Below are 24,585 nucleotides of genomic sequence, written 5' to 3' on the forward strand. Positions count from 1 at the left end.
GGGCACAGCCAATAAAAGTGTCTAAACTGAGGCAGTGGAATAAAAGTCCAAGTCCACGTGGGATCCTGTACAAAACCAAGCAAACAAAAACCTACATAGTGTCACATGGCTCTCAAAATGCTTAAAATCCAAAGCACTGCTACAACTTAATGATGGTAAGGATGTGAGTAGCACACTGCTGATGGGCATGCAGAAGAGCATGGCCGCAGCGGAATACTGTAGTTTCTTAAAAATGATACCGTATTACCTAGCAGTTACCGACACTCCTGGATATTTACCCAGATGAGTTGAAACCTGTCCAGTAAAAACCTACTCCTAGCCCCCTTTTCTTGTCTCCTATCCACCATAATGCAAATAGTTTCTGCCACACACTCCTATGCCCATTGATGTCCAGAGACACAGCCAAGTGACCATGAACTGAACACCTTGGAAACCATGAGCCAAAACTCTTTCCTCAAAACAACACACAAAATAAAACCAAGGTGTTGGGGATGTAACTCAGAAGGTGCTGAAACAAAACCCCCTCGTATAATTCATAGGAGCTTTATTAATATCAGTAAAAGTTAGAAGGAGTCAAGATGTTCTTAATAAAGTTCAATAGACCCATACAATATGGAGTATTAACAATAAAAAGGTAAAAACGGACAAGCCATAAAAAGACAGGAAACTTAACATGTACTGTCAAGGAAAAGAAGACAGTCTACATTCCTAAAACTGAGTTATTTGGTGAAAAAGGGGGGTATGCATTTAGAGCTTTTTGTTATGAAATGCTCATACAAATGATATGCCAGTTTAATTAATAAGGTAATATATAGAAGATTCCAAAAACTACAGAGGTAGCAAAAAGATTTGTAGTTTCCAGAATTTGGGGAGTAGAGGCACACAAGATTCTTAAGGCAGTGAAACTGTTCTTTTTGGTATCAGACTGATGGATTAATATGTCAAAACAATAAATGTACATTTTAAGTCAGTATACAACACAAAGTGATCCTAATGTAAGCTATGACCTTTAGATAATGATAATTAATAGCTTGTCTGTTTTAATAAATGCAAGATACTAACATAAGCTATTAATAGGGGATAAGGCGGTGAGGATATAGAAACTACTTTCCATTCAGTTTTTCTGTAAATCTAAGTTTACTAATTTAAAAAAAGACAGATGAGCATAATAAATTCATATTTTAAAACAATTTACTGTGTATTAAAATAACTTATAATTACATAACAAGTTAAAGTGTTTACTGATGTGTTTACACACACACACACACACACACACACACACACACACACACACACTAAACCACTGAAGCCAGGGCTTTGTATATGCTAGGTGAGCGCTCGATCACTGAGTTCCACCCCTACCCCTTCCTTTCAGTTTTCTCATTCTTTCAAGGACATTTTTGTTGTTGGGTTTTAAAATATATATATTGTTACTAATTTTTATTAGTTTTTACGTGTATGGGTCTTTGCCTTTATGTGTATATACCATGTGCATGCCTGGTGTCCACAGTGTTTAGTTTTGCCTTGTGACCAGGGCCACTCACATGGGCATGAGCATGATGTTTTCCACTAGAAAATTGGTAATTTCCCAGTGGCTGTGTTATCAAAGATAGTAACTTCCTCTTTCCCAGCAGCCCTCTATAACCATAGCTCCTTAGCTGGAGCCCCATGAGTCCCTTCCCCATATATGGCTATTTATGGCTGGTTGTGTATAGCCTTGTGTGTGCATGGGCAGCTGTTGTGAGTTCATGTGTACCACAGCCATGCCACGCCCATAAGGTAGCATTTCATAGGCTGCCTTTTTGTGATCCAGCTCTTAAATTCTTCATCCTAGAAATGTTCTGGTTTTATTTATTTATTGCTTTGTGGTAAAATATACATAATATAAAGTTTAAAATTTAGCATCTTAACTTTTAATGATTTTCAACTCAAATTGAAATTCTCTTCGCAAGCAATAATTATGTCTCCAGCAACAAGCAAGCAAACAAACAAGCAAACAAACAAAACCCCTCGTAGCTAGTGCCTCATGCCTGTTTTCCTAGGCCTTTCATGTCCACTCCTAGTGAGCATTTCACTTTTTGTCTCTGAATTTGGTATTCTGGATACTTCATACAAATAAAATGAATATATTGTTTGTCCTTTTATGTCGCTCTAATTTCAGTTCAGGATATTTTCAAGATTTATCCTTCCACATAGAATGTATTAAGGACTTAATTCCCTTTTAAAGGTAAATTATATTTCTTTGTACATACATATTGTACTTTATTCATTCAGTTTTGAAGGATAGTTGTATTTTCACATTTCAGCTTTTATGTTGTAGTGACAATTAGTATGTAGATCTGTCAGTCTGGCTTAGTCTCTTTTTTTCTCTGTATGTATACAAGGAAGTGGGATTGCTGGATCACATGGTAATTCTGGGTTTTAGTATTTTCAGAACCCACCCTTCCAATTTCAGTAGCAGTTTTTACCATTTTACACATTTGTTCATGAGCAGTGACAAAGGGGTCTACTTTCTTTATATCCTACTAATACTTGCTTTTTATATTTTGATTGGTTTTATAATAGCCATTCTAAGTGGTGTTAACTCAGCTCATTTTGTATTAATTCTGATACAACTGAAATAGAGTTGATATCCTCCAGCTGCAGGAGTTTAAATAGAACAAATTAGGAAGGGCTGTTTGAGGAACTAGGGCAGTGGCTCAGAGTGCCAGCCACTCTTTTAGAGGACACAGGTTTAATCTCTACCACCTGCAACAGACTAACTCCAGACTCAAGAGGTCTGACACCCTTTTCTTGCCTCCAAGGGCACTGCATGCATATGCAGACACTTGTAGGCAAACACACCACACACAGAATTCTAAAGAAAAGCCAGTCTAACTAAACTGTATATGATTATATATAGTTAGTATTATTAAATATATTCATATATATACACATATATATTATATATAGTTTGTGTATATATTGTGTACATGTGTGTATATATATATGGGCTGTTTGATGATATTCATCAGATCTAGAGTTGAGGACTTCAATTAATAAGCAAGATGCTGTGAAATTTTTTTCAAAAATTCACACTTTATTTCTTGATTATACATATCAAATACATTGTTCCCTTTCTAGAATGGTAGTAGTCTAGATTTCTGCAATAATTTTTAGCTATGTGGCTATTTAAATTAATTATGCCTACGAAAACTATAAACTCAGTTCTTAAATACACTAGTCATATTTCTGATGCTAACAGCCATATGAAGGCAGAGGAAGCTTGGGTGGTGCAGCCAAGTCTATTTTATCATTATGGAAAGTACTTTTAGGTCGTTACTAGTGTAGGTTTTTATTGCATTGGTATTAAAGCAATGTTCTGTTAATTAAAGGATAAAAGGTCATATAGGACTTTAAAATTTGAAGCTTGCTTTACCATAGTATAGTTTAATTAGATACTGGTAACTATTCAATAATCATTCAGTGTTCTTGGAGGCATAATGTAATAGGCTCTCATATATGTTACTTACATATTGTATAGGTGCTACTAGTTAAAAATACGGATAAGACATATATGCTATATATATGTTATGTATATGCATATATAGCACATATATACATATATACATATGTGTATGTATACACACACACACGCACACACACACTACCTGTATAAAATACATATTCTTCATAAACCACTTCCACATGTTACTTCTATTACAGATTTTTTTCTAGTGTGTTCTGGAAGGCAGTTCATATTTTCCTAACTTCTCCCATTGCTTCTTATAGCTGCCTACCCCACCCTATATCACTGGTAATTCATTGGAAATTCAGACTCAGACTCTGCAGTTGGCGCTATCTTTAGTTCTTTTGTACAAAATGCAGAATAGTCTGTAAGTAATTTCTTCTCCTACTTGTGGTTTGGCTTGCTGAGGAGATAGGTGTCCAGTTTGGGATTTTGTTTATTGATTTGCTTTAGGGTGTATTTTGACTTCTATTTGCTGTATTTCTTATGAACTAGAAATTAGTTCTGAAGACTCGATGGAGGTTGATTTGAAGTTATTAAATAATTTTAGTGAGGATGTCTTATAGGAGCTAGTGATTTTTGAATTTTTGGCTTCATGATGTCTGTGTGTCAGTTTTATGCAGTGATTTCTGGCCCATAAAATGTTTTCCCATCCAATTTTCTTTGGTAATATTCTTTAAAAAAAAAGACTTAGTGTTTTCATCTTATGTGTAAGAATTTTTTTTTTTTTTTTTTTTTTAAATCAACATCTATGTATTTGCCTGGGGTCTGAGGAGGCCAGAAGAGGGCAGTGGATGCTGTACCCTCTGCAACTGAGGTTAAGGACTGTTACAGGGCACCGGGTGGGTACTGGGAACCAAGGCCTGGTCCTCTGCAAGAGCCATCTCAGCCATTGAGCCATCTTTTCAGCCCAGTAATCATTTTAACAGATGGTGAAACGGGTTGATTGCATCTTCAATGTACTAGCATTTGTTTTTAATTAGTACTTTACTTGGGTTGTTGGTTTATTTTTAGTTCTGCTGGTTGTTAAAACGGAAAACAGAACTACTTTGACCCTACTGTCTTGTGAATGGTGGAGTTTAAACAAATGTATTACATTTCATTTGTTATAATTGTGTATGGGTATGCAAGTGTCTACAGATCGAATGTGGACACCTGAGGACAGTGTGTGGGAATCAGTTCTTTCCTTCCACTGTGTGGGTCCTGGAGATTGACCTCAGGTTGTCAGGTTTGGTGACAAGCACCTTTACCTGCTGAGCTAGCTCATTGGTGCAATGAAATATGTTTTTAAAGAGCATAATGATACTTTAAAAATAGTAAGAAACAAGAAATAAAAGTTCCTCTAATGTTATTTATAGTTGTTTGTGATTTATTCAGAATAATGCCCATATTGGCTGTTAAACAGTTCCCTCTCTCTAAAGAATTCAAAATTATACCAGTAGGTGACTAAAGAGCTCACAGTGTACTTGTCCCTCAGGTTACTGAGCTGTATGAATAGCCACTGCTAACATTGTTAATGGAGTAACTCCAACTGGGAGCAAAGGAAGTTTATCTTTTAAATTATGCTGTGCTATTCTGAATAAAGGTTTGGTTTCTTTCATAATTTTTGCATACTTTTGAGTGATTGTTTCTCACTTCTCTTAGATTTGCAGACTACATAGTTGGAAATGTCCTAGTTCTTTGGTTTTAAAAATGTGTTTCACTTTAGTTAGAGGGACGGTTAAAACCATATGAGGATTTACATTCCCTGTCTGATTATAAAGATGTAAAATCTTAGTAATGATTCATCTGAGCAATTTATAATAATGATATTAACCACTGTTTATTAAGAGTATATTATATGCTAGTGTGATAGGCACTTCATTGTGCTCAGTTCTTGCACAATTCACAGTAAGACAGATTATCAGAGGATTAGTAATTTTTTTTTGTAGTTCATTGATAAGGATTTTAACACAGCAATTTAAAAAAAATTCGTTTGAAAATTCTACATATGTATGTTTACAATGTATTTTGATCTTATCTGCCCTATAATTTCCCATTCAGTTTCCCTAGTATCTTCTCCCATATTTACTTCCCACCTTCATTTCCAATACGGTTTTTAAATGACCTACTGTGTCTAATTAGGGCTACCCTTATGTGCATGTGCATGTGTATGGGCCATCTCCTGGAGGGAACATGTGTAACCTACTAGTTGCTATAATACCCTCAAAGAAAAATGCCATTCTCCCTTCCACCATTTGTTAACTGGCTGTAGCTTCTCAGCTAAGGTGGGCTTGTGAGCCTTTCCTCCATCCATGGTGCCTTAACTGTTTAGATTTATTTGAAATGTGTACATGAATGTTTATTGTGTGTAGGGTTATGTGGAGGTGCCTTCAGAGACCACAAGAGGGCATTGGATACCCTGGAGCTGGAGTTTCAGACAATGGTGTCCTCCCTTGCATGGGTGCTGGGACCCAACCAAGGTCCTTTGTAGGTGCACTGGGCAGTCTTAACTGAGTCATCTTTCAAAAATGCTAACATTTGAAGTGTAAAATTTCTAAGACCCTTGTAGGTTTTGATGCAATTGTGGCATAATGAAATGAGGAAATACCCTGTTAAAAGTATGTGGTTGAGCTATAGTTGGTGGCACAGGCCTTTGATCCCAGCACTTGAGAGGCATAGGCAGGCTGAGCTCTATGACTTTGAAACCAGCCTGGTATACAGAGTGTTCCAGGGCAGCCAGGGCTGTTTCACAGAGAAACCCTATCTTGAGGGGAAAATGAAGACTGTGGTAGAATTGGACTTGTTTTTCTAGTAGTCAAATGTGGCCTTGAATTATGCTGTTTTAACATGGTTTAGTTTGGTAGATATAAATGCTTTTGAAATTTTCTTTTTCTTCATCTCTAGATATTCAAGAATTTTATGAAGTGACCTTACTTGATAATCCAAAATGTGTGGATCATTCAAAGCAGTGTGAACCAGTTCAGCCTGTAAATACTTGGGAGATTACCAGCCTTCCAAGCACTGCTGTGACTTCAGAAACCCTGCCCAGCAGCCTTAGCCCTCCAGTAGAGGTAAGAAAGTTTTCATAAAGTCATTTTTCAGTGATCAGTTATCTTTTTAAGATGGATATTTTTGGAAATAATAATGAGATAGAGAATAGAATTAAAATATTCTTAAAAAGTCAAGAATCTTGATTCTGTCTTAGTTTTTAACTTGCTTGGGATCTTGAAATACTTGTTTTAGGAGCTCCATTTGTATAATTATTAATATGGCCATTGTAGTTTGAAAGATGATTTTGCTTGATATTCTTGCCTAAAGAAAGACTATAACTGTGGCTCTGAGCCTTTACTTCTGTTAAGAATTCTCTGTTGATTGGCTTGAAGGGTTGTATTAAAACTCGCTGAAGACTAGCAGTCCTTCCAGTCAGCATTGGCCTTTGCATTTTTCTGTAGTTAAACTGCTAACTTCTTTGAGTTGTAATAGCTGTCTTATAATTGGTAATGTTCTTTTTGGCTGTGCTATATTGTTGCTAGTAGAGTTGGATGCGGTGCAGCATGCTGTAAAGAGGATTCTGCCTGAGAAGCATTAGTCATTTAAAAGTGGCTGTCTCTAAATTTGATTCTAGTCCCTCTGGTTAGTACTAGACTGTGCCTGGAAAATTGAATCAGCTTCTGTTTGATGAGTAATAAGTTGGGGGGGGGGGGCCAGCTATGTAGCACACTTGGAATAAAGAGTCCAAGTTTTTACTGTCTCTTTTATTTAATACGTTGTTGCATAACTAGCATTTTAGAGTGGTATGATTGAACACATATAATCCCTCTCCTACATTTTAAAGCTGGGAAAAAAAAAGAAAGAAGTCTAAAAGAAAATGACTGACCCAGCTTAAGGCTAGCTAGTTTTCACAAGTCTATCTTTGGATATCAGACTTTTTAACATTGAATTTATGGTTCTCTCAGTAACCCTGATAGAATCTTACACATTGTTCTGTGTATGTATTCTTATTTTTTAAAATCTTTTTAAAAATTACTTTTTTCTTGGATAATTTCTTTTACCATCCTCTTCTTTAGTTCATACATTGTTTGCTATAATGAGAGTTCCTCCTGTGGTCTATTTCAGATGCAGTTTAAAATGTCTATAGTTACTGCTGTGGTTCAGATAAATGTGTTGCTTCCAAAATAAGCTGCCTGGCATGCCCAAGGCTCTGGATTCAGCCCTTACCCAGGAAGTGGGGAGGCCATAGGGCTTGCTCATCACAAGTGATCCTTATAAAAGAAGCTTTATGCAAAAGTTTAGGTCTGCCCTCTGCCTGTGAGCATGAAGCAAGATGCCCCTTACCAGAGCACATGCCTAAACTCTAGGCTCCTGGCCTCCAGACTGTGAGGCATATGCTTTTCTCTTATATAAATTATTCTCTCATGATAAACCTTGACAGTTATGTCTTTCTAGAGTAATTATTTACATGTATGAGCATTTTGCCTTTATACATGTATGTGAGCCACATACATGCTTGATGTCTGAGCTGGTCAGATGAGAGCATACAGTTCCTTGGGCTGGATATACAGAGAGCAGTAAGTCACCATGTGAGTGCTGGGAATTAGGAGTAAATGCTCCTAACTATTGAGCCAATTCTCCAACCCCCAGTTACAGTTTCCCTATTTATTACCTTAGTCCTAGATTAAAAGGCTTGTGTGGAAATAAGACCATTGACTTTCATGTTTATGTACTATTTTTTTCTATTGTTTGCCTATAAGTCATTATGTGTATCACATATGTGCCTGAGGAGGTCAGAACGGTTTAGAACTGAAGTTATGGGTAGTTACAAGCTACTGTGTTGGTTCTGGGAACTGAACTGCAGACCTCTGTGAGAACAAGCACTCTTAATCACAAAGCCATCTCACCAGCCCTTCCTTTTATACATTTCTTTAAAATGTCTGATATAGTACAACCAGTGGAAATGACTACTCGTTAAGTTAAAAAAAAAAGAACTTTTGGTGAGGTGGAAGTTTATCTCCATATAGATTTCGGTAAAGAAAGGTCAACAAATGTTGTCTTTGTTAGGATTATTGCTATGGTGAAACACCATGACCAAAACCCAAGTTGGGAAGGAAAGGGATTATTTGGCTTACAGTTCCATATTGTTGTTTATCACCAAAGGATGTTAGGAAAGGAACTCAAGCAGGGCAGGAACCTGGAGGCAGATGCCATGGAGGGGTGCTGCTTACTGGCTTGCTTCCCATTGACTTGCTCAGCCTGCTTTCTTATAGAACCCAGACTACTAGCTCAGGAGTGGCACCACCCACAATGGGCTGGGCCTTCCCCATCAATCACTGATTAAGAAAATGCTCTACAACTTCATCTATTTCTCAGTTGAGTTTCCCCTCCTTTCAGATAACTCCAATTTGTGTGTGAAGTAAGACTAACCAGCATAAATGTATTGAGTTTCATCAATATTATAAGGGAAAGTAGAAATAATAGCTTAGTACTTACTTGGCATGCGTGAGGCCTCTTAGGTTTGATCACCAGCATGGAGGGGAAAGGATTTTAGAAACATTTCTATTTTTATAAATAAGTGAAATACTGACACCAAAATGCTATACAGCCCTAGTTTCTTTGCCGTTTCTTTCTTTACTGTTTAGACATGCTGAAGGCTCAAACGAGTGAAGAGTGAGAACATTTAAATAAAAAAATGTTAGATGCGATTAGCTTGGAAAATGTGTGAGAAAGAATAGGATCACATGGTGTTCCCTTGAGCAAATGCTCAAGTAATGTTTGAAATTCATACTCATTCATGGATGGAACCTTTAAGAGAAGCATTGGGATACATCCGTGACTTCTAGATTTTTTTTTTTAATGGGGAAAATGTATATGCCAAACTTGTGAAGTCAGATGTTAGAAACTACTGAGTCTGTAGCAAATATCTTTGACAGATGTTAGTCTGAAAATGTACATAGTTTGAAACATACTGACAGACCATTTTGGGCACTGAAATGTTTGGAGATGTAATTGTTTTGAGAGTATCTCAGTAGGAAATATATATTCTCCTATTATCCACTCATTTCTTGCTGTGTTTAGATGGGACACTTGGCTAGATGATCATTAACTTGATTTTGTTTCAGTCATGTTTGTGGCTGAGAAGACTTTGGAGCACGCTGACCCAAATTCAAACAAATGCAAAAAGACACTTCTGTTTAACTACAAATTGAATGATAACCTGGAAATCATAAGGTTATTTTGCTTTATACAAGACTTGACTTATCGCACTTATACACTAAATCCTAGGTAGGCAATCTTTTTTTTTCTGACAAAAATGTCACACAACATGGTCTTGCCTCTTTTACATGTTTGTTTTTGCAGAAAGTATTTGACATTGACTAGTTTCTGCAAAAACTATTTTCTCCAAATCTTTGTAGTTTAAGGCATCTGTCCAGTTTTTTGTCATATGTATTTATTTACAGTTGGTAACAGATAAAAATCTTGCCAAATCCTTTTTAGTTTAACCTTATGACTTTGTTACTTTTTTTTCTGTTGTAGTAAAATTAAATTCAATATAGTTTATTTTTAAAGTGATGTCTTATTTTCTTAGTGGCTTTTTTAATGTCTGCCTTTTACTTTGAACATATGCCTAGTGAGAAGTTTAAATAATCTTTGTTTATAAACTTTTTTTAGAGGTAAGGGTCTCCCACGTCACCCCTGCCCTCCATAATGTTAATGGGCAGTTGGGTGGTTTGCATGTGTATGCAGTTTTCTGCTGGCCTGCATTGCCTGCCTTCTTCTTTCCTTTGTTGTACTTTTATTCATTTGTTTTAATAAAAATAATTCTGTTGGATTACTTTGAGAAGAATATATGACTTTAAAGAAAGGAAGATAAAGTAAGAGAAATTGCCTGATTTACTGAGATATGATTACAGAAAGAATCTACTGTTCTGTTCTTAGTATCACATTTTAAGTGGCTGGAAGAACCAAAGGGTTAAAAATGAGACTATGAGAACAAACTTTTTTATGCCTTTAGGATAAAAGAAACCTTTTTTTCTGTTTTGATGTTTCAAGACAGGGTTTCTCTGTGTAGTTCTGACTGTCCTGGAACTCACTCTGTAGACCAAATTGCCCTCAAACTCAGGGATCTCCTGTCTCTACCTTCTGATGCTGGGATTAGAGGTGTGTGGCATTATCCCTGGATAAAGGAAACATTTTCTAAGGCTTAGAAAACAAAGAAGCAACCACTATGGAGGTTCAGGCTCAGGATGATAAATAAACTGGGGAACTTAAATCCTGTTACAAAATAGACTGTAGAAGTCGTCTAGCGCTGTCTGAATAGCTCAGTGCTAGTACGTATTAGGCCTCGGGTTCCATCTTTAGTCTGATTTTAAAGTCTGGGGAAGGTGCCTTAGTGGTTAGTGCATGCCTGGTATGTATGAAGCCAGATGTCTGATCTCAAAGATCAAGAATGCTGACTGTAGCATTATTTTGTGATCTTCAACTTTGGTTGGATTTTAATGATAGAACTTTTGTATCTTTGGATGTGGTGGTACTTGCCTCTGATATCAGTATTTTGAGTTTGAGGCCAACCTGAGCTATATAGTGGGTGAGCCCACCTCCAAAAAAACCCAGCAACAACACATCATCATCATCATCATCATCATCATCATCATCATCATCATCATCATCATTCAGCTAACCAACAAATCAATGAAAAAGAAAAATTTTCACATAGTACATAAGGACTAACTTTACTTGTAACTATTTTCAACTCAAGAAACACAGAATACAGTCAGCATTCAATATGAAAGTGACCAAAGGATGTGAATAAACAGCTTATAGAAAAAATATAGAGCAGTAAACCTGACATTATGAAATGCAAATTAAACTGACAAGAAATATTTTTAAATAACTAGTTCATTAAAGGCTAGTGAAATGAGTACACAGACACTTAATGTGGTTGACAGAGGAGGGTACACTTGCACAATGATTTTGAGACAGCAGTATACAATCCTGTGGTGCTCATTGGAGTATTCTGTGTAATATTAGTAAATACAAGAGAGGAAGCAGTTTGAATGATTACCAGTAAGGAGCTGGATTAAAAGCATACTATGTCAGTGACATAGTCTAACAGATAAAGGCGGCTTCTCAGGACTCATATGGTAGAAAGAGAACGCTGTCTTGCACAGTTGTTCACTGATCTGGACATGTGTCCTGTGGCATTGTGCTCATGTTTGCAAGCATATACATGCATACACACAAAATAAAAATTTTAAAGTAAAACATTTTACTGTAGCTATCTTAAGCTAAAAAAATTAAGCTAAAATATATTCAACTAAAATAAGCACAAATATAAATTCTATATGTTTTCTATAGCTGGTTTTCAACTTGATTTACTTACTATATTTTGACTTTATGGTAGTGTGAAAATGATAGAATTCAGTAGGAACCACATTTCAGATTTTGAATTTGATCTTTTCCAGTATCCACACAGTGGCTCACAATCATCAGTGATTCCATTTCCACCTCCTGACCTCTATGGGCGTCAGGTCTTATGAGTTTGAATGAAACTCAAGCCCCGGAAAGAAGCACTGAGCTGTAGGCCTACCCCCAACCTTACCTTTCCATTCTAGGCAGTGGCAGCACACCACTCCTGCCAGTCGGCCATTTGGTCCCATACTGCATTTTCAGTGTTGTAATTCCATTGTCAGAATGTCTGTCTATTGAGTGAAGCAGGTTTTATTCTATAAGATATGACTGTAAAAGGAAGAAATCTGAGGTTAGTTGTCTGAAAGAGTATATACTTAGTCTTCTTTCAGTACTGTTGTTTTATTGTGTCTGTTACCTTAAGTCAGTGCTCCAACTCATCGGAAGTCAGCCTAGCAGGAGAATTACCTAAGTGGCATGGGAAGATAATCTCTCTTTCATCTTACGTTTTTTTTTTAAAAGAAGCAAACAAAAACTAAAAACAAACTTATGAGTTTTGGAGGCAGGACAGTTACAAACACATGTGGACTACTACAGTTTAAAGCCTTCTAAAGGTTAACTTAAAAATGCATTAGCGAACTCTGGTACGTGCATAGGAGGTGTGCAGAGATTCTTCATGCTGATTTGTTTGTTTTTAGTTTTCCTGTCGTTAATGAGATTAACAGTTAACAAGAACCTTTTCATATGTCAGTTCTTTCTTTAATCTTGGTGGATGTATTTATTTGTTTTGCCTACATGTATGTGTGTGCACAAGATTTGTGCCTGATGCCCACAAAGTCAGGGGGTGTCAGACTTCCTGGAAGTGAAGTTACTGATGGTGTGAGCCACTGTGTTTTTTACTGAGACTCAGAACTTAGTCCTCTGCAAGAGAACCACATGCTCTAAACTGCTGAGAGAACTCTTCAGGCCTAGTTTTTCATTTTGATTCTTCAGTGAAGTATCTGTTTAAATTTCTTATCCATTAAAAAAGTCTTCTGTCTTATTGATTAACAAGATTTCTATCTGGATATAATTCCCTTGTCAAATATAGGTATTAAAAATATTTTCTCAAATCCTTGGACACCACCTGCTGCTGCTGCTGCTGCTGCTGCTGCTGCTGCTGCTGCTGCTGCTGCTGCTGCTGCTTCTCCTTCTCCTTCTCCTTCTCCTTCTCCTTCTCCTTCTCCGCCTCCTTCTCCTCCTCCTCCTCCTCCTCCTCCTTCCTCCTCCGCCTCCTCCTCCTCTTCCTTCCTCCTCCGCCTCCTCCTCCTCTTCCTTCCTCCTCCTCCTCCTCCTCCCCCTCCTTCCTCCTCTTCCTCCTTCCTCCTCCTTCCTCCTCCTCTTCTTTGTTGTTGTTTCATACTCACAGAAATCCTCTGTCTCCTGAGTTTGGGGATTAAAGGCATACACAACCATCATCTGGCCTGTATTATTGTTGTTGTTTTATCAGACACTTTTATTTTGGTTTTCATGCTTATATGATCCATATTGCAATTTTCAGAATGATATAAATTTTTGTGCCATTCTTCAAATTATAGTTGTACCATATTGCACCTTGATGGCTCAGTTCAAAGCCTTTAATGTGAAATCTTCACCCATTTCTTGGTAGAAACTAATCTCTGTATGCCTGTAGTTAGCACTTTGTACTTTTTTCTTCTTGAAAGGTGGAGTCAGTAAGATACCCAAGTTTGTTATTTGGTAACTTTCTTTTGGGTCCCATATTTTACAATTAATTTAGGCCCATTTTATGTGTCTTTAAAATTTTGTTTTAGAAAAACCTTATAGCCACAGAAAAATTTGTGTGTGTGTGTATGTGTGCGTGCGCGCGTGTGCACATATACACAATGAATCCTATGTGTATTCACACTGGATTCATTGAGTTTGAGTAAGTAGGTTTATAGTTTTTACTCACAATGGAAAATTTCACCCACTGACTAGAATATGATAACATAGCCTGAAAATCTCAGCTACTCTTGAGTCAGAGACAAGAATATTACAGGGTCTGGAGAGATGATGGTTCAGTGGTTAAGAACACCGGCTGCTCTTCCAGAGGACCTAGATTCAACTCCCAGCACACATGTGGCAGCTCACAACTGTCTTTAACTCCAGTCTCGGGGATCTTACTCCTTCTGACACACACACAGAGATGGAATACAGATACATTTAGCCAGGAAACCCATATACTAAGATAGGTAGGTAGGCAGGTAGGTAGATAACTAGATGAAAAGAAAAGGAAAGGGAAGAAAAAAAGGAAGGAAGGAAGGAAGGAAGGAAAAAAAAGTATTTTAAGTCTAAGGCTTGACTGGTCTACAGAGTGTATTCAGGGCCACTGTTGACAGTTTAGTGAGTCCCTGTCTCAAAACCTAAAAATGAGGACTGGAGTACATAAATCAGTGCTTTATAGAGTGTTTGCCTAGCTCGTACAAGATCCCAGGTTAAAAGTGAGAAAGATTTTATTCCCCCCCCCCCCCGCACGCACATGGGAAGAGGGATTCTAATTACATATAAATTGGGATTTGTCTTCACAGCTCTCTAGTATATTGATTTTTTATTTTGGACAGTTTATATGTCTTAAAGTTTATCAAATGTAGTATCATTAATTCCATTCAGAAAACTTTTTATTTCAGACACTTGAATGATCTCTAGAAGTTTGATTTGGTTCTTTTTTTATTTCCCACTTCGTATAATATAGTCATGGTTTTTTGTTTGCTTGTTTTTGTTTTTTCTACTGAACATAATGGGGCAGAACCAAAGAGACTTTTAAATGTACTTGTATACCATTTTTGTCATTTGTCATTTCTGACTCTCATAATGGGCTTCTTCCTTTCCTGCTCTTTACATGCCTGCTCATTTTAAATAAGTTTGACAGACATTTGTGTATTTTAACCCTTTGTATGTATAGACTATTTTATTTTACTCCTTTAAGTATTCTTGAGTTTTGCTTTGATACATGGTGAATTTACTTGGGAAAAGTTTAAATCCGTTGTTGTACTTTTAAGCTTTTTTTTCTTGAATACTGGTAATTGGTGTAAGGCTAATTCTTGTCCCCAGGTTGTAGCCATACTCCTGGCTGCTGTTCTGCCTATTAGGAATTGTTCTATTCTTGGTACTATGTGAATTCTGGGGGACTTACACTCTACTTCCTGCCTTTTTTGTTAGCCTTAGATTCATGTCTTTGCTAATCAAAATGATCAGAGCTAACTTAAGGACTTGAGGGGAGTCCTGCCCATCTTTGGAGCTCTCCTGTGCAGTTCTGTTTCTTCTGCTTACTGTTACCATGAGTTTTGGACACCTTTGTCATACTGAGTTTTCATTCAGGTCTCCTCACAATTACTGGTCTGTGTTTAGCTTTTCTCTTCCTTTGCTGTTGCCCCAAAACTTTGACTGGACAGTTAGAGGGCTTATCTTGTTCCCTCATGAGGCCCATTGCTTCATACTGCCTCTCTCAGTACTTGAAAACCATTCCTTTACATTTGTCCAGAGTTGTTGTCATTGTTTAAGGTGGGTCATTTTGTTCTCTATTATTTGTCTTGATTAAAAGCAGTTGCTTACGTAGAAATCCACTGGTATTTTGAAGTGTTGCTGATTATCTTATGTGCCTTAATGTTAGATAAGGTTATTATCATCCCCAAATGCTTATATTTAGGTATTTTTAAAGTTGTTCATATTACAGGGTAGCTTCAAATCATTTCAAAGAGCAGATGACTTAGAAAGGAACACATTGGTTTAAAAGGCCCCTAGGCAATGCCAGTTTGGGTGTGGATAGGTGGAGTAGATGCAGAATTTAATTCAGATTAAATGATCATTCTTGAGTATGAGATGCTACATTCAAACTTTGTTGAAAGATAATTAAGTACATTAAAAAGGTAATACAGTTAACTGGTTACATCATAGACATTGCAAATGTGCAACTACTGTCCAAATAGGGATAATAGGTGTACTTAAAATGGTTTCTAGTAGGAAATTGGGTAAATGGTCAAGTGACATTTTACTTTTAAAAAAGGCAACATCTCATGAAACTTAGATTCTGTAAAATTGCTATTTAAAGTCAAGTGTGTGTGTGTGTGTGTGTGTATGTGTGTGTATGTGTGTGTGTGTACGCGTGCACGCGCGCGCACGTTGTGAGGTGAGTATGCAAGCACACAGGTACTTGTGTGTTGAGGCCAGAGGATAGTCTTTGGTATAGTTACTCATTTGTTTTTGAGACAGGGTCTTTCATTGGCCTAAGCTGGCTGGCCATTAAGCCCCAGAGATCTATCTACCTTGTCTCTACTTTGCCAGTCCTGGAGCTACAAGTATGAATGCACACCTGGCAGCTCATAATTAAACGTGTGTTCTGAACATTAAGCTTAGGTCCTATGCTTACAACGCAAGCGCTTTATCAACTGAGCATCTTTCCAGCCCAAATTTGATTATTCACGAGTAGTTTAGTTACGTAGATGACTCTAATGTCTAAGATGAAAATAAAGATTCCAACTACAATTATTTCCTAAAATGTGATTGTTGTTAAATATATATCAGACTGATTCAAATTTAAACTTGGCTTTTTTGGCTATTCTATATCTTACAAGTTTAGTTGGCAAAGGTATTTCAGAGATTTTCTTGGGAAAATGAGCTCTCATTTTCAGAATCAGTTCAGATTTTTCAGTTTTGTAATTGTCTACAATTATAGAAAGGCTACTCAGTCATCAACACATACTGAGGATTGGTTACATTGTGGTCACAGTATCTCACCCATAGGTAATGAGGATAAAATAGTAGGCGCAGGAATATTCTTGAGGTTTTTTTTGCCTGGTTAGAACTTAAAAGTATTGAGTATAGAAATTCTGACAGAAGTAAAGGGAAGGACTCTTAGTGCCACTGTGTATTTATAAAAAGGAAAACAGTCCTCCCCAAACTCCCATCAGGAAAGAAAAGGACTGGTTATATAGTTTATTAATTTGTTCAGCCACGTTTCTGATTTGCTACAGGGATTGTCTAACATCTGCTCTTAGGAGGTCTGCCACACTGATGAAGGTCTTCTCTCTCTGGGCAAGACTATTCCTGGTGTCTTAAAGTTTTATGAGAGAAATTTCAGAACACTAAGAAAGAAAACAATACATTCTTCTCAAAATAAGATGCCCTGTCAGTACTTGAATGTTGCCTTCGTTGTTTTAAAACAACCATTTTGCTTTAAAAAATGATAAATTTATTGAAGGGACCAAAATTGCAGATAGTGGTCTTCCTTGCTACGTGCTTCCATAGGGGAGTCAGAAGCTTATGAAATGGAGAGCAGCCTGGCACCTCTGTGCCCTTTCTCTTCTGTGAGCCTGTCCAGTCTGCTTGATGATCTTGAGGAACAGACAAAATTTAAAAGTTAGGTGAATTCTGGGTTAAACAAAATACTTACTGAGGAGTTTGAAATGGTACAGTTGTAACTGCCTCTCTGTGGTGTTCCCTCCCTCTACCTGAGGGACAAGGAATTGGGTGAAGTGGATTTAGTAATACAATAAAGAAACAATCTGTCTTCACTGGTAAAATGTTATTTATTTTGGTAAAGAGAGAAAGTAGAAGTTTTACTGATACTTTACATGATTGCTTTGTTCTTCCCGCTCCCCTTCTCAAAAATAACACTTGGAATATTCCATTCATTACTGCCGAGAAAGTCATCACTTTGCAGGCTGCAGCTGCTGAGATGGCTTAGTGGAAGAAATGTTTGCTTGCATTTTTCTAGTGATTCTTTCTTTATTAATTTTTTTCCATTCTTTGAATATCCAAACTGTAGCAAACAAGGAGAAACAGATTTAAATTTGTGTTGGGGAAACCTCCTTGTGGGGCATTTTATCAGATGACTCCCTGGCAACACACTCTGAAGAGAGGGATTAATGAGGTAGCGTCTGAAGCAGCAGTGGGCTCTCACGGAATCAACCCGCCAAGTTCCACAGTGTTCTGTTGGATAATTTCAAGTTCTTCAGACACAGATTACATAAAGAAGATTGTAGGGCACGTGATGCATTCTGGCTTCTTATATTTCAGATAGTAGAAAAATTGCTAGCTCTAAGAATGGATCCTGGCGAGATCTTGGCACAGTCATAACTTTTCATCTATGATTTTATCTAACAACTTTATTTAAAGTTTTGTTGTTGTTGAAATAGGCATTTTGAATAGTTTTGCTTTGTGTATAAAATATTGTAATGGTAGAATAATGGATTGCCTGTGCATTGTAACTACAAAGGTAAGATATGGTATGACTTTCCATGTTCATTTTTAAAGATATAACCATTGTTAGATGCTTGAAAACAGATCTTGAATCTATGTAATACATAGTTAGCAAAGGCAATAGTTTGAAATGTATTTCAAGTAGATTAAAAATAGTGTGTTAAACTGATTTTTTTTTTCCTCTGCAAGATTTAAAGGAAGCTTTCCTCTTAACAGCACAGGTCTGGAAAGCCTTCATAATCTCAGGTCTTAAATTTCCTCAGAGTTCTTCTTTTTCACTTGGACATGTCATGTTAGCTGCAAGTGTAGTTCATTTTGCAAACAGTTTCTGGACTCTTTCTTTTAAACAGTCTTGTTCTTGATGTGTTGTTAGATGGATAGTGGTCTGGACGGGGACCGTGAACTTGCTCAGGCACTTCTTGAAGCTCTTTTTAAGGCTGCTCTGCTTTTTATCTTGAGTACAGCACGCCTCACTTAGTCTCCAAGCAGACTACTTTATAAATTTTAGGTGCTTACATTTAAACTTTAGGTTTGGATTTTCAAAACAGGAAGTACCCATTTTGGTTTTTATTTCTACATATTAATGTCACATAGTGATTTTTAGGTATAATTGTTGAGACTTTAAGATTATATTTAGTGATAAAGAATAAGTATTTCTGAAACAGGCTATTATTATTTCTGTATAATGAATTAGTTCTCAGAGGAAAAGTGGGAAAATTGATGGCATTGAGTTCTTGTTCTGTTTTATTGCATGCAGATAGATCTTTAGTTCGGGTAGCAGTCTGTGATCAGATACCAATGTGCCTGTGATGTGACCAGTCCTCTGCTGTCCTGCAGGACTTTTTTTGTTTGTTTTCCTCTCTCTTTTTTTTTTTTTTTGATAATCTGTGTTTGGCTTTCTCCTGTGAATTACCTTTTGTATTTCATTTAGTTTAATTTTTTGCTTCCAATCTTATAGCAAAGTTATTTGATATATCTCTTTAGTCTTAATTTGATAGAATTAGATTTATTTTTACATTCAGCTTTTTTAAGCAGAAGAGAACAGATTATATTGCTTAAAAGCCATTGGATCTAATCACTTACCTTAAAATAATTATAAATTATTATGTAACTGAAAACAAAAATAGGAAAATATGTAGGTTGGAAATTAGGAAGCATAAAACATTTGTAGTTTTGAAAATGCTAAATTAGAATCATTTATTCTATGATTAGAAATAAACCTTTTGAACATTTTTAATCAGTTGCTATAGCAAGATGAACAAAATTTTTTTCCCCTCAACTAAAGGCTTCAGTGCATGCTCCCTCCCCCTTCTCTCTTCCGGTTCTCGGATCCTTTCAGATTTTTGGAGAGGATTATGGTGTATAAAATCTGACAGTGTAGTTGGTAGAATTCTATCGTGTTAATACTAAACACCTCAAGTAAAAATTTTTCATCATCCGCCTCCCCTTTCTCCCACTTGTGTAGGCACAGTGAACTAGGTAGGCATGTTGCATCATTGCTACCATGGATACCCTTCAGAACAGGCATGTGGGCTGAGCTAAAGCAATGGTGATTAGCTTTCTAGTCCCCCATAACTATAATAACTATATGTTCTTCACAATGAAGACTGTTATTTTAAAATGCTTTCAGATGACTAGGTTGTGAGATGGTGTGACTAAATCTTCACTGTTACTGAACTGCTGAATCTTGGCCTCCATTTCCACTAGTATAATTGGCATTTACTAATTTAAGACGGTCATAAATAGTCCTACATTCCTCTTCTGATTAATACATTCCTTAAAAGGAACTAAGTTGATTTCCCTGCTCCCAGAGCTGGGAATTTGACTCAGAACCGTGAATATGTCAGGCAAGTGCTCCACCACTGAGCTACACACTCAACCCTGATTAATACATTTGGAACAGAAAGGTAGTGGACTTGAAAACATGCTTCCTTCTTGAACTTAAAAAAAAAAAAAAAGGCGTGTTGGGTTTAAACACCTTTCAAGAGAAAAGAGCACTTACAGTATTGTTTCTTGTTATTTTTACTTATATTAATATAGATTATATGTTATTTAATCAGCTTGGGTACAGTATTTTCTTGTGTGTCTCCCATATAATGTCTTTGAAAACAGTTTAGTTTTCTCCTTGAGAGTTTTTAGCTTCTTAACTAGTGATTTTATAAATATATCAGTGTGAAGGTAATATTAGGGGCTAGGCAGAGAAATACAGTTTTACCAGGTTCATCACCACTGTAGGGAAGTTGTTACCACACTAGATCTAAGGAGTACTTAGGGAATGTTGCTAAATAGCTTTTTTTGTTTGTTCGTGTACAGTAGCAGTAAAGTGCCGCGTTTAAACTGCAGCCCAGGGCATCTACCTTCTTCATGGAGGATTTTATCTGATGAGTAACTGGGAGGAAAGGAGAGAGGAGGAGCTAACAGGTACAATGCAGTAGAGAGTAGAACTGGAAAAAAGAGAAGTATTGTGTATAGGTCCTTAATTAACTCTGGGAAGAAGAGAGTCAACTCTGCAGCTCAAGAGATTTGCTCATACTCAGTGCCAGTTGCTAATATATATCTATTTTTTTAGGATTTAATTTTAGTTTGTGTATATTGTTTTTTTCCTGTGGGGTGTGTGTGTGTGTGTGTGTGTGTGTGTGTGTGTTAATTCCCAGTTAAAGAATTGGCAAACTTTTTGCTTTAAGAACTACACCATGTTTTCGTTACTCTCTGTTAATAAGGCTTTTCCTAGTTCTTCTCAGGTGTTCCTTTCATCTTTGAGGTATACGTGCATAGCAGTTTCCAACTTGTGACCTCGGAGCTTACCCTTCCAACTCCAGTTTGTGGATGGCTGCATCAGGCCTCTACTACTTAGTTCTGCTGTTGTAAGAGCACACCCACTTCCTCTCACACACAGTAGACTGTGTGTGCACTTATATTCTTTAGAACTGAAAGTATCATGAAAGCAGTATTGTTTTGTTTTCTATGATACAATGTTCAATATATATGTTCAATATATAGTAGGTACTCAGTAAATACTTGTTTTGGGTGTACTTTGGTCAGATAACCCAAACTTGAGGCCTAAAAAATTATTTTACTTTGTAATGCACTTACAGATACTTCAGAAAACCGTCATTAATATTTTATTGGGGCTGGAGAAGTAGCCTAGTGATAAGAACTCTGGCTGCTTCTCCAAGGATTGGCTTCAGTTCCCAGCACCCATATAGTGGCTCACAACTGAATATAACTGCAGTTCCAGGAGAGCCAATACCTTTGCTGGCTTCAGTGGACACCAAGCACATAAATAGGGCACAGACTTACATGCAGGCAGAACAATCACACAATAAGCTACAATATTAAAAGTTAATTATTATTCTGTATCTCTTTTAGTAATAAATTCAGAAGGATCCAGAAAATAGGTTTTTCTGTTATTTTCACTCATTTTTTAAAAATAATTTATTTTCATTTTGTGTACATTGGTGTTTTGCCTGTATGTATGTATGTCTGTGAGGGTGTCTGATCTACCAAAAGTGGAATTTGTGAGCTTCCATGTGGGTCTTGGGAATTGAACCAGGGTCCTCTAGAAGAGCAGCCAGTGCTCTTAACTGCTGAGCCATCTCTCCAGCCCATTTCTTGTTTGTTTGTTTATACCCACCTGATGTCCCTCCGGCCTGGTGCCCCTCAGAGTCTCTCCTCCCATCTCCCTTTCCCTTTTCCTCTGAGACTGCGAGACTCTTCCTGGCTATTCTCCCACCCTGGCTTATCAAGTCTTTGCAATGTTAGGCACATCCTCTCTCACTGAGGCCAGTCAGGACCCCCAGCTCCAGTTGTGGGACCCACATGGAGACTGAGCTGCACATGTGCTTTCTTATTTGGCTACTCCTACTTCAATGCCGGAACAATCCATCAACTATGTGAAGTTTGTACTTGTTTCTGTATTATACTAGAATTAAGAAACAGAATACTTTCTCATGTTAGTGCTGTCTCTGAGCTGCAGAATGTCAGCAGCTTCACCCTTGTCCAGTAGAATTTCATGCAGTGATGGAAACATCCTGAAAATGGCACTGTCATGTCTACTAGCTCTTGAAAATGCAGTTAGTTTTTACAGAGTTTCTAATTTAATTGGTGTTATTAGCCTGTGACAGCCGTTCTTATGCAGCAGCTAATCTTTCACTTTCTGCTCCTGCACTTTTTTAAACATAATTTTTGAGGAATAAGCAAACAACAACATGATTGTAATCCCAGCTCCTGAGTGGTAGAGGCAGGAGAATTGCAAGTTCTAGGCTAGGCTGGGCTGTTTGGCAAGGCCCTGTTTAAATATAACAACAAAGTCAAAACTGTCACTAAATAACTTAGATAACCAGGCATGTCGCTTCTCTATTATCCCAGCATTCAGAAACAGGCAGGAGGAAGATCACTGCAATTCAGGGTTATCCTAGTTCACTAGCTTTAGGCCAGCCAAGGCTGGAGTGAGACACTGCCTCACCATCTCTCCTCATAGGATATGGCACTGTCTCATTTTTATTCTCTCTCTTCTAGGGGAAACTGGATTTTTTGTTGTTGTTTTTGTATGTATGCGTGTGCACACGTGTACACACATGTTGACTATATTCTTCCTCAGTTGCTTTTCATTTTTTGAGACAAGGTCTCACAGGACCTAATCCTCTTTCAGCCATCAAACCCAAGGGGTCTTCTTGTCTCTGCCTCCCAAGTGCTGCAGTTACAATGCACACTGCCTTGCCTGGCTTTTTACATTGGTGCTGAGGATCTGTTCAGCTTCATGAACTGAGCTGTCTTCCCTAGCCTCAGAAACTGTTTTATTTGTTCTCTTTTTCAGAACTTAATACAATTATAAGTAAAAAGAATGTTTTTTTTTAATTTTTCTCTTATACAATCGATACTGTATTTTACATTTATGTAACTTTTCACCCTTTATTGATTTTACTTAGAAACTGTGGCCATGAGACGTTAGTATCTTGATGAAAAGGCTGAAGGTCGAAGGAGCCCTTTCTGTCTTTCTACCCATTCTGCCTTCTGCCCCCTTCAGATACTTATCCAGAAGGTGTTCTGATACTGTGCCTCCAACTTCCATACACATAGGAAATACATTTCAGTTCTTCATTAATTACTTAGTCTTTGGAATTACAGTCTAGCAACACAAATGAGCTGAAATAACATACTTTCAGTGAACAGATTGTTTCTAATTTTTCACTGTTAAAACTTGGGCTTCAATAAGCAACTTTGTTATTTTGTGTTTATGAAGGTCTTGTCTGTATATGTGGCATTGCTAGTTGAGAGAAAAATGTAGCTTAATTTTGGTACCTATGTTAAGTAACTCCATAGGAATTGTGCCATTTTTGCATCCTTATTAGCAGTGTATGAGAAAATGTTTTTCTGCAAATTAGCAAAAGAATGAGTTTTCAGATTTTTACTTCTTTGCTGGATGAGCATTGTTATATAAGTGAAGCTTTAATTTGCATTTCTTTATGGTATTTAAACAAGGTTTATTATATACTGTATTATTTGTAGAAGTGGTCTTTTTTTTTCTTTTGGTAGTTTGTAAGAACTTTTTTATTTTAATCAAAGATTAACCTTTGTCTGATGTCAGCGGATGGTCTCCACCCCTCACACAGTTTGTCATGGATCTTTACTCACAGGGTCACTCTTCAGCCTCCCTTTTCAGTAAAATATTTTTTCTATATTGTTACCTATTTGTTCTTGTCATTTCTTTGAAAGTCCTTATTTACCTCCATTCCAGTGAATTGAAATTACACCTAGTAAATTCCCATGTTCTCCCTTCTCTTTCTAGGAAGTCAGTCTGTTCCACTGGTCTGTTTATGAACCAGCTTGACAGTGTTTCACTGATGGAAGCTTTCTATAGTATCCTTTAGAATCTAATATGGTCTTACTGCTTAGGACTGTTTTAGAGCTCTGCTTACTCCGTCTTACTCACTCTTGGTTTGAGAAAGGGTCTTGTGTAGCATGGACTGACCTTGAATGCATACGCCTCAAGTTTCCAAGTGTGTACTGTTACCCCTAGCTTCATTTATTTTTCTATACAAAATTTAGGCTCAACTTATTAAATTTGTTAAGCATTTTGCTGTTGAGAGGCCCTCTAAAAAAGTAGCCTGACATCCTTGGGAATGTTTCTTGTCTAGTTCAGAGAGGCAGGAGAGCTAGGTAAATTCATCTCTTCTACATCTTTCCAAATACTAGTATGAATTAGCTATAAAAAGGTTCTGTAGAGCCAGTAAGATGACTCAGCAGGTAAAAGTGCTTGTCATGCAAACCTGACCACCTGAATTTGATCTGCAGAACCCACAGTAGAAAGAGAGAACTGAAAGTCGTCCTTAACCTTCACATGTGTTTTGTCATGGATCCATACACAAATAGGAAATGAAGCATATTTTAAAAAACAAACCACTGTAGTTTTCCTGATTTTTGAGGCTGGGTTGTAGATTGTAACTGGAGTCTTT

At 37.1% G+C, this 24,585-nt stretch overlaps 1 protein-coding gene and 1 long non-coding RNA gene across 18 annotated transcripts in view; one reads left to right on the top strand and one right to left on the bottom strand.

Annotated features, from left to right (window-relative positions):
* The window catches only part of Dlg1 (discs large MAGUK scaffold protein 1), a 173,117-nt gene that overhangs the window by 12,035 nt on the left and 136,497 nt on the right, over positions 1–24,585 (top strand). For 16 of the 17 annotated variants that reach the window (XM_034515670.2, XM_076942777.1, XM_034515673.2 and 13 more), the window contains exon 4: positions 6,395–6,561. In XM_034515670.2, coding sequence (XP_034371561.1) covers positions 6,395–6,561 — 167 coding nt within the window. Of the gene's footprint in view, positions 1–6,394; positions 6,562–18,025; positions 18,147–24,585 lie in introns of those variants that run through there. The other variant, XM_076942782.1, reaches the window with a different exon arrangement.
* Positions 1–24,585, bottom strand: part of LOC143444042 (uncharacterized) — a 70,391-nt gene that overhangs the window by 6,556 nt on the left and 39,250 nt on the right. Inside the window, exon 3 of the long non-coding RNA XR_013113556.1 lies at positions 12,087–12,223. This is a non-coding gene — a long non-coding RNA (uncharacterized LOC143444042). The remainder of the gene's footprint in view (positions 1–12,086; positions 12,224–24,585) is intronic.

The sequence above is a fragment of the Arvicanthis niloticus genome, chromosome 12 (assembly GCF_011762505.2).
Source record: "Arvicanthis niloticus isolate mArvNil1 chromosome 12, mArvNil1.pat.X, whole genome shotgun sequence".
NCBI classification, from domain to species: domain Eukaryota; kingdom Metazoa; phylum Chordata; class Mammalia; order Rodentia; family Muridae; genus Arvicanthis; species Arvicanthis niloticus.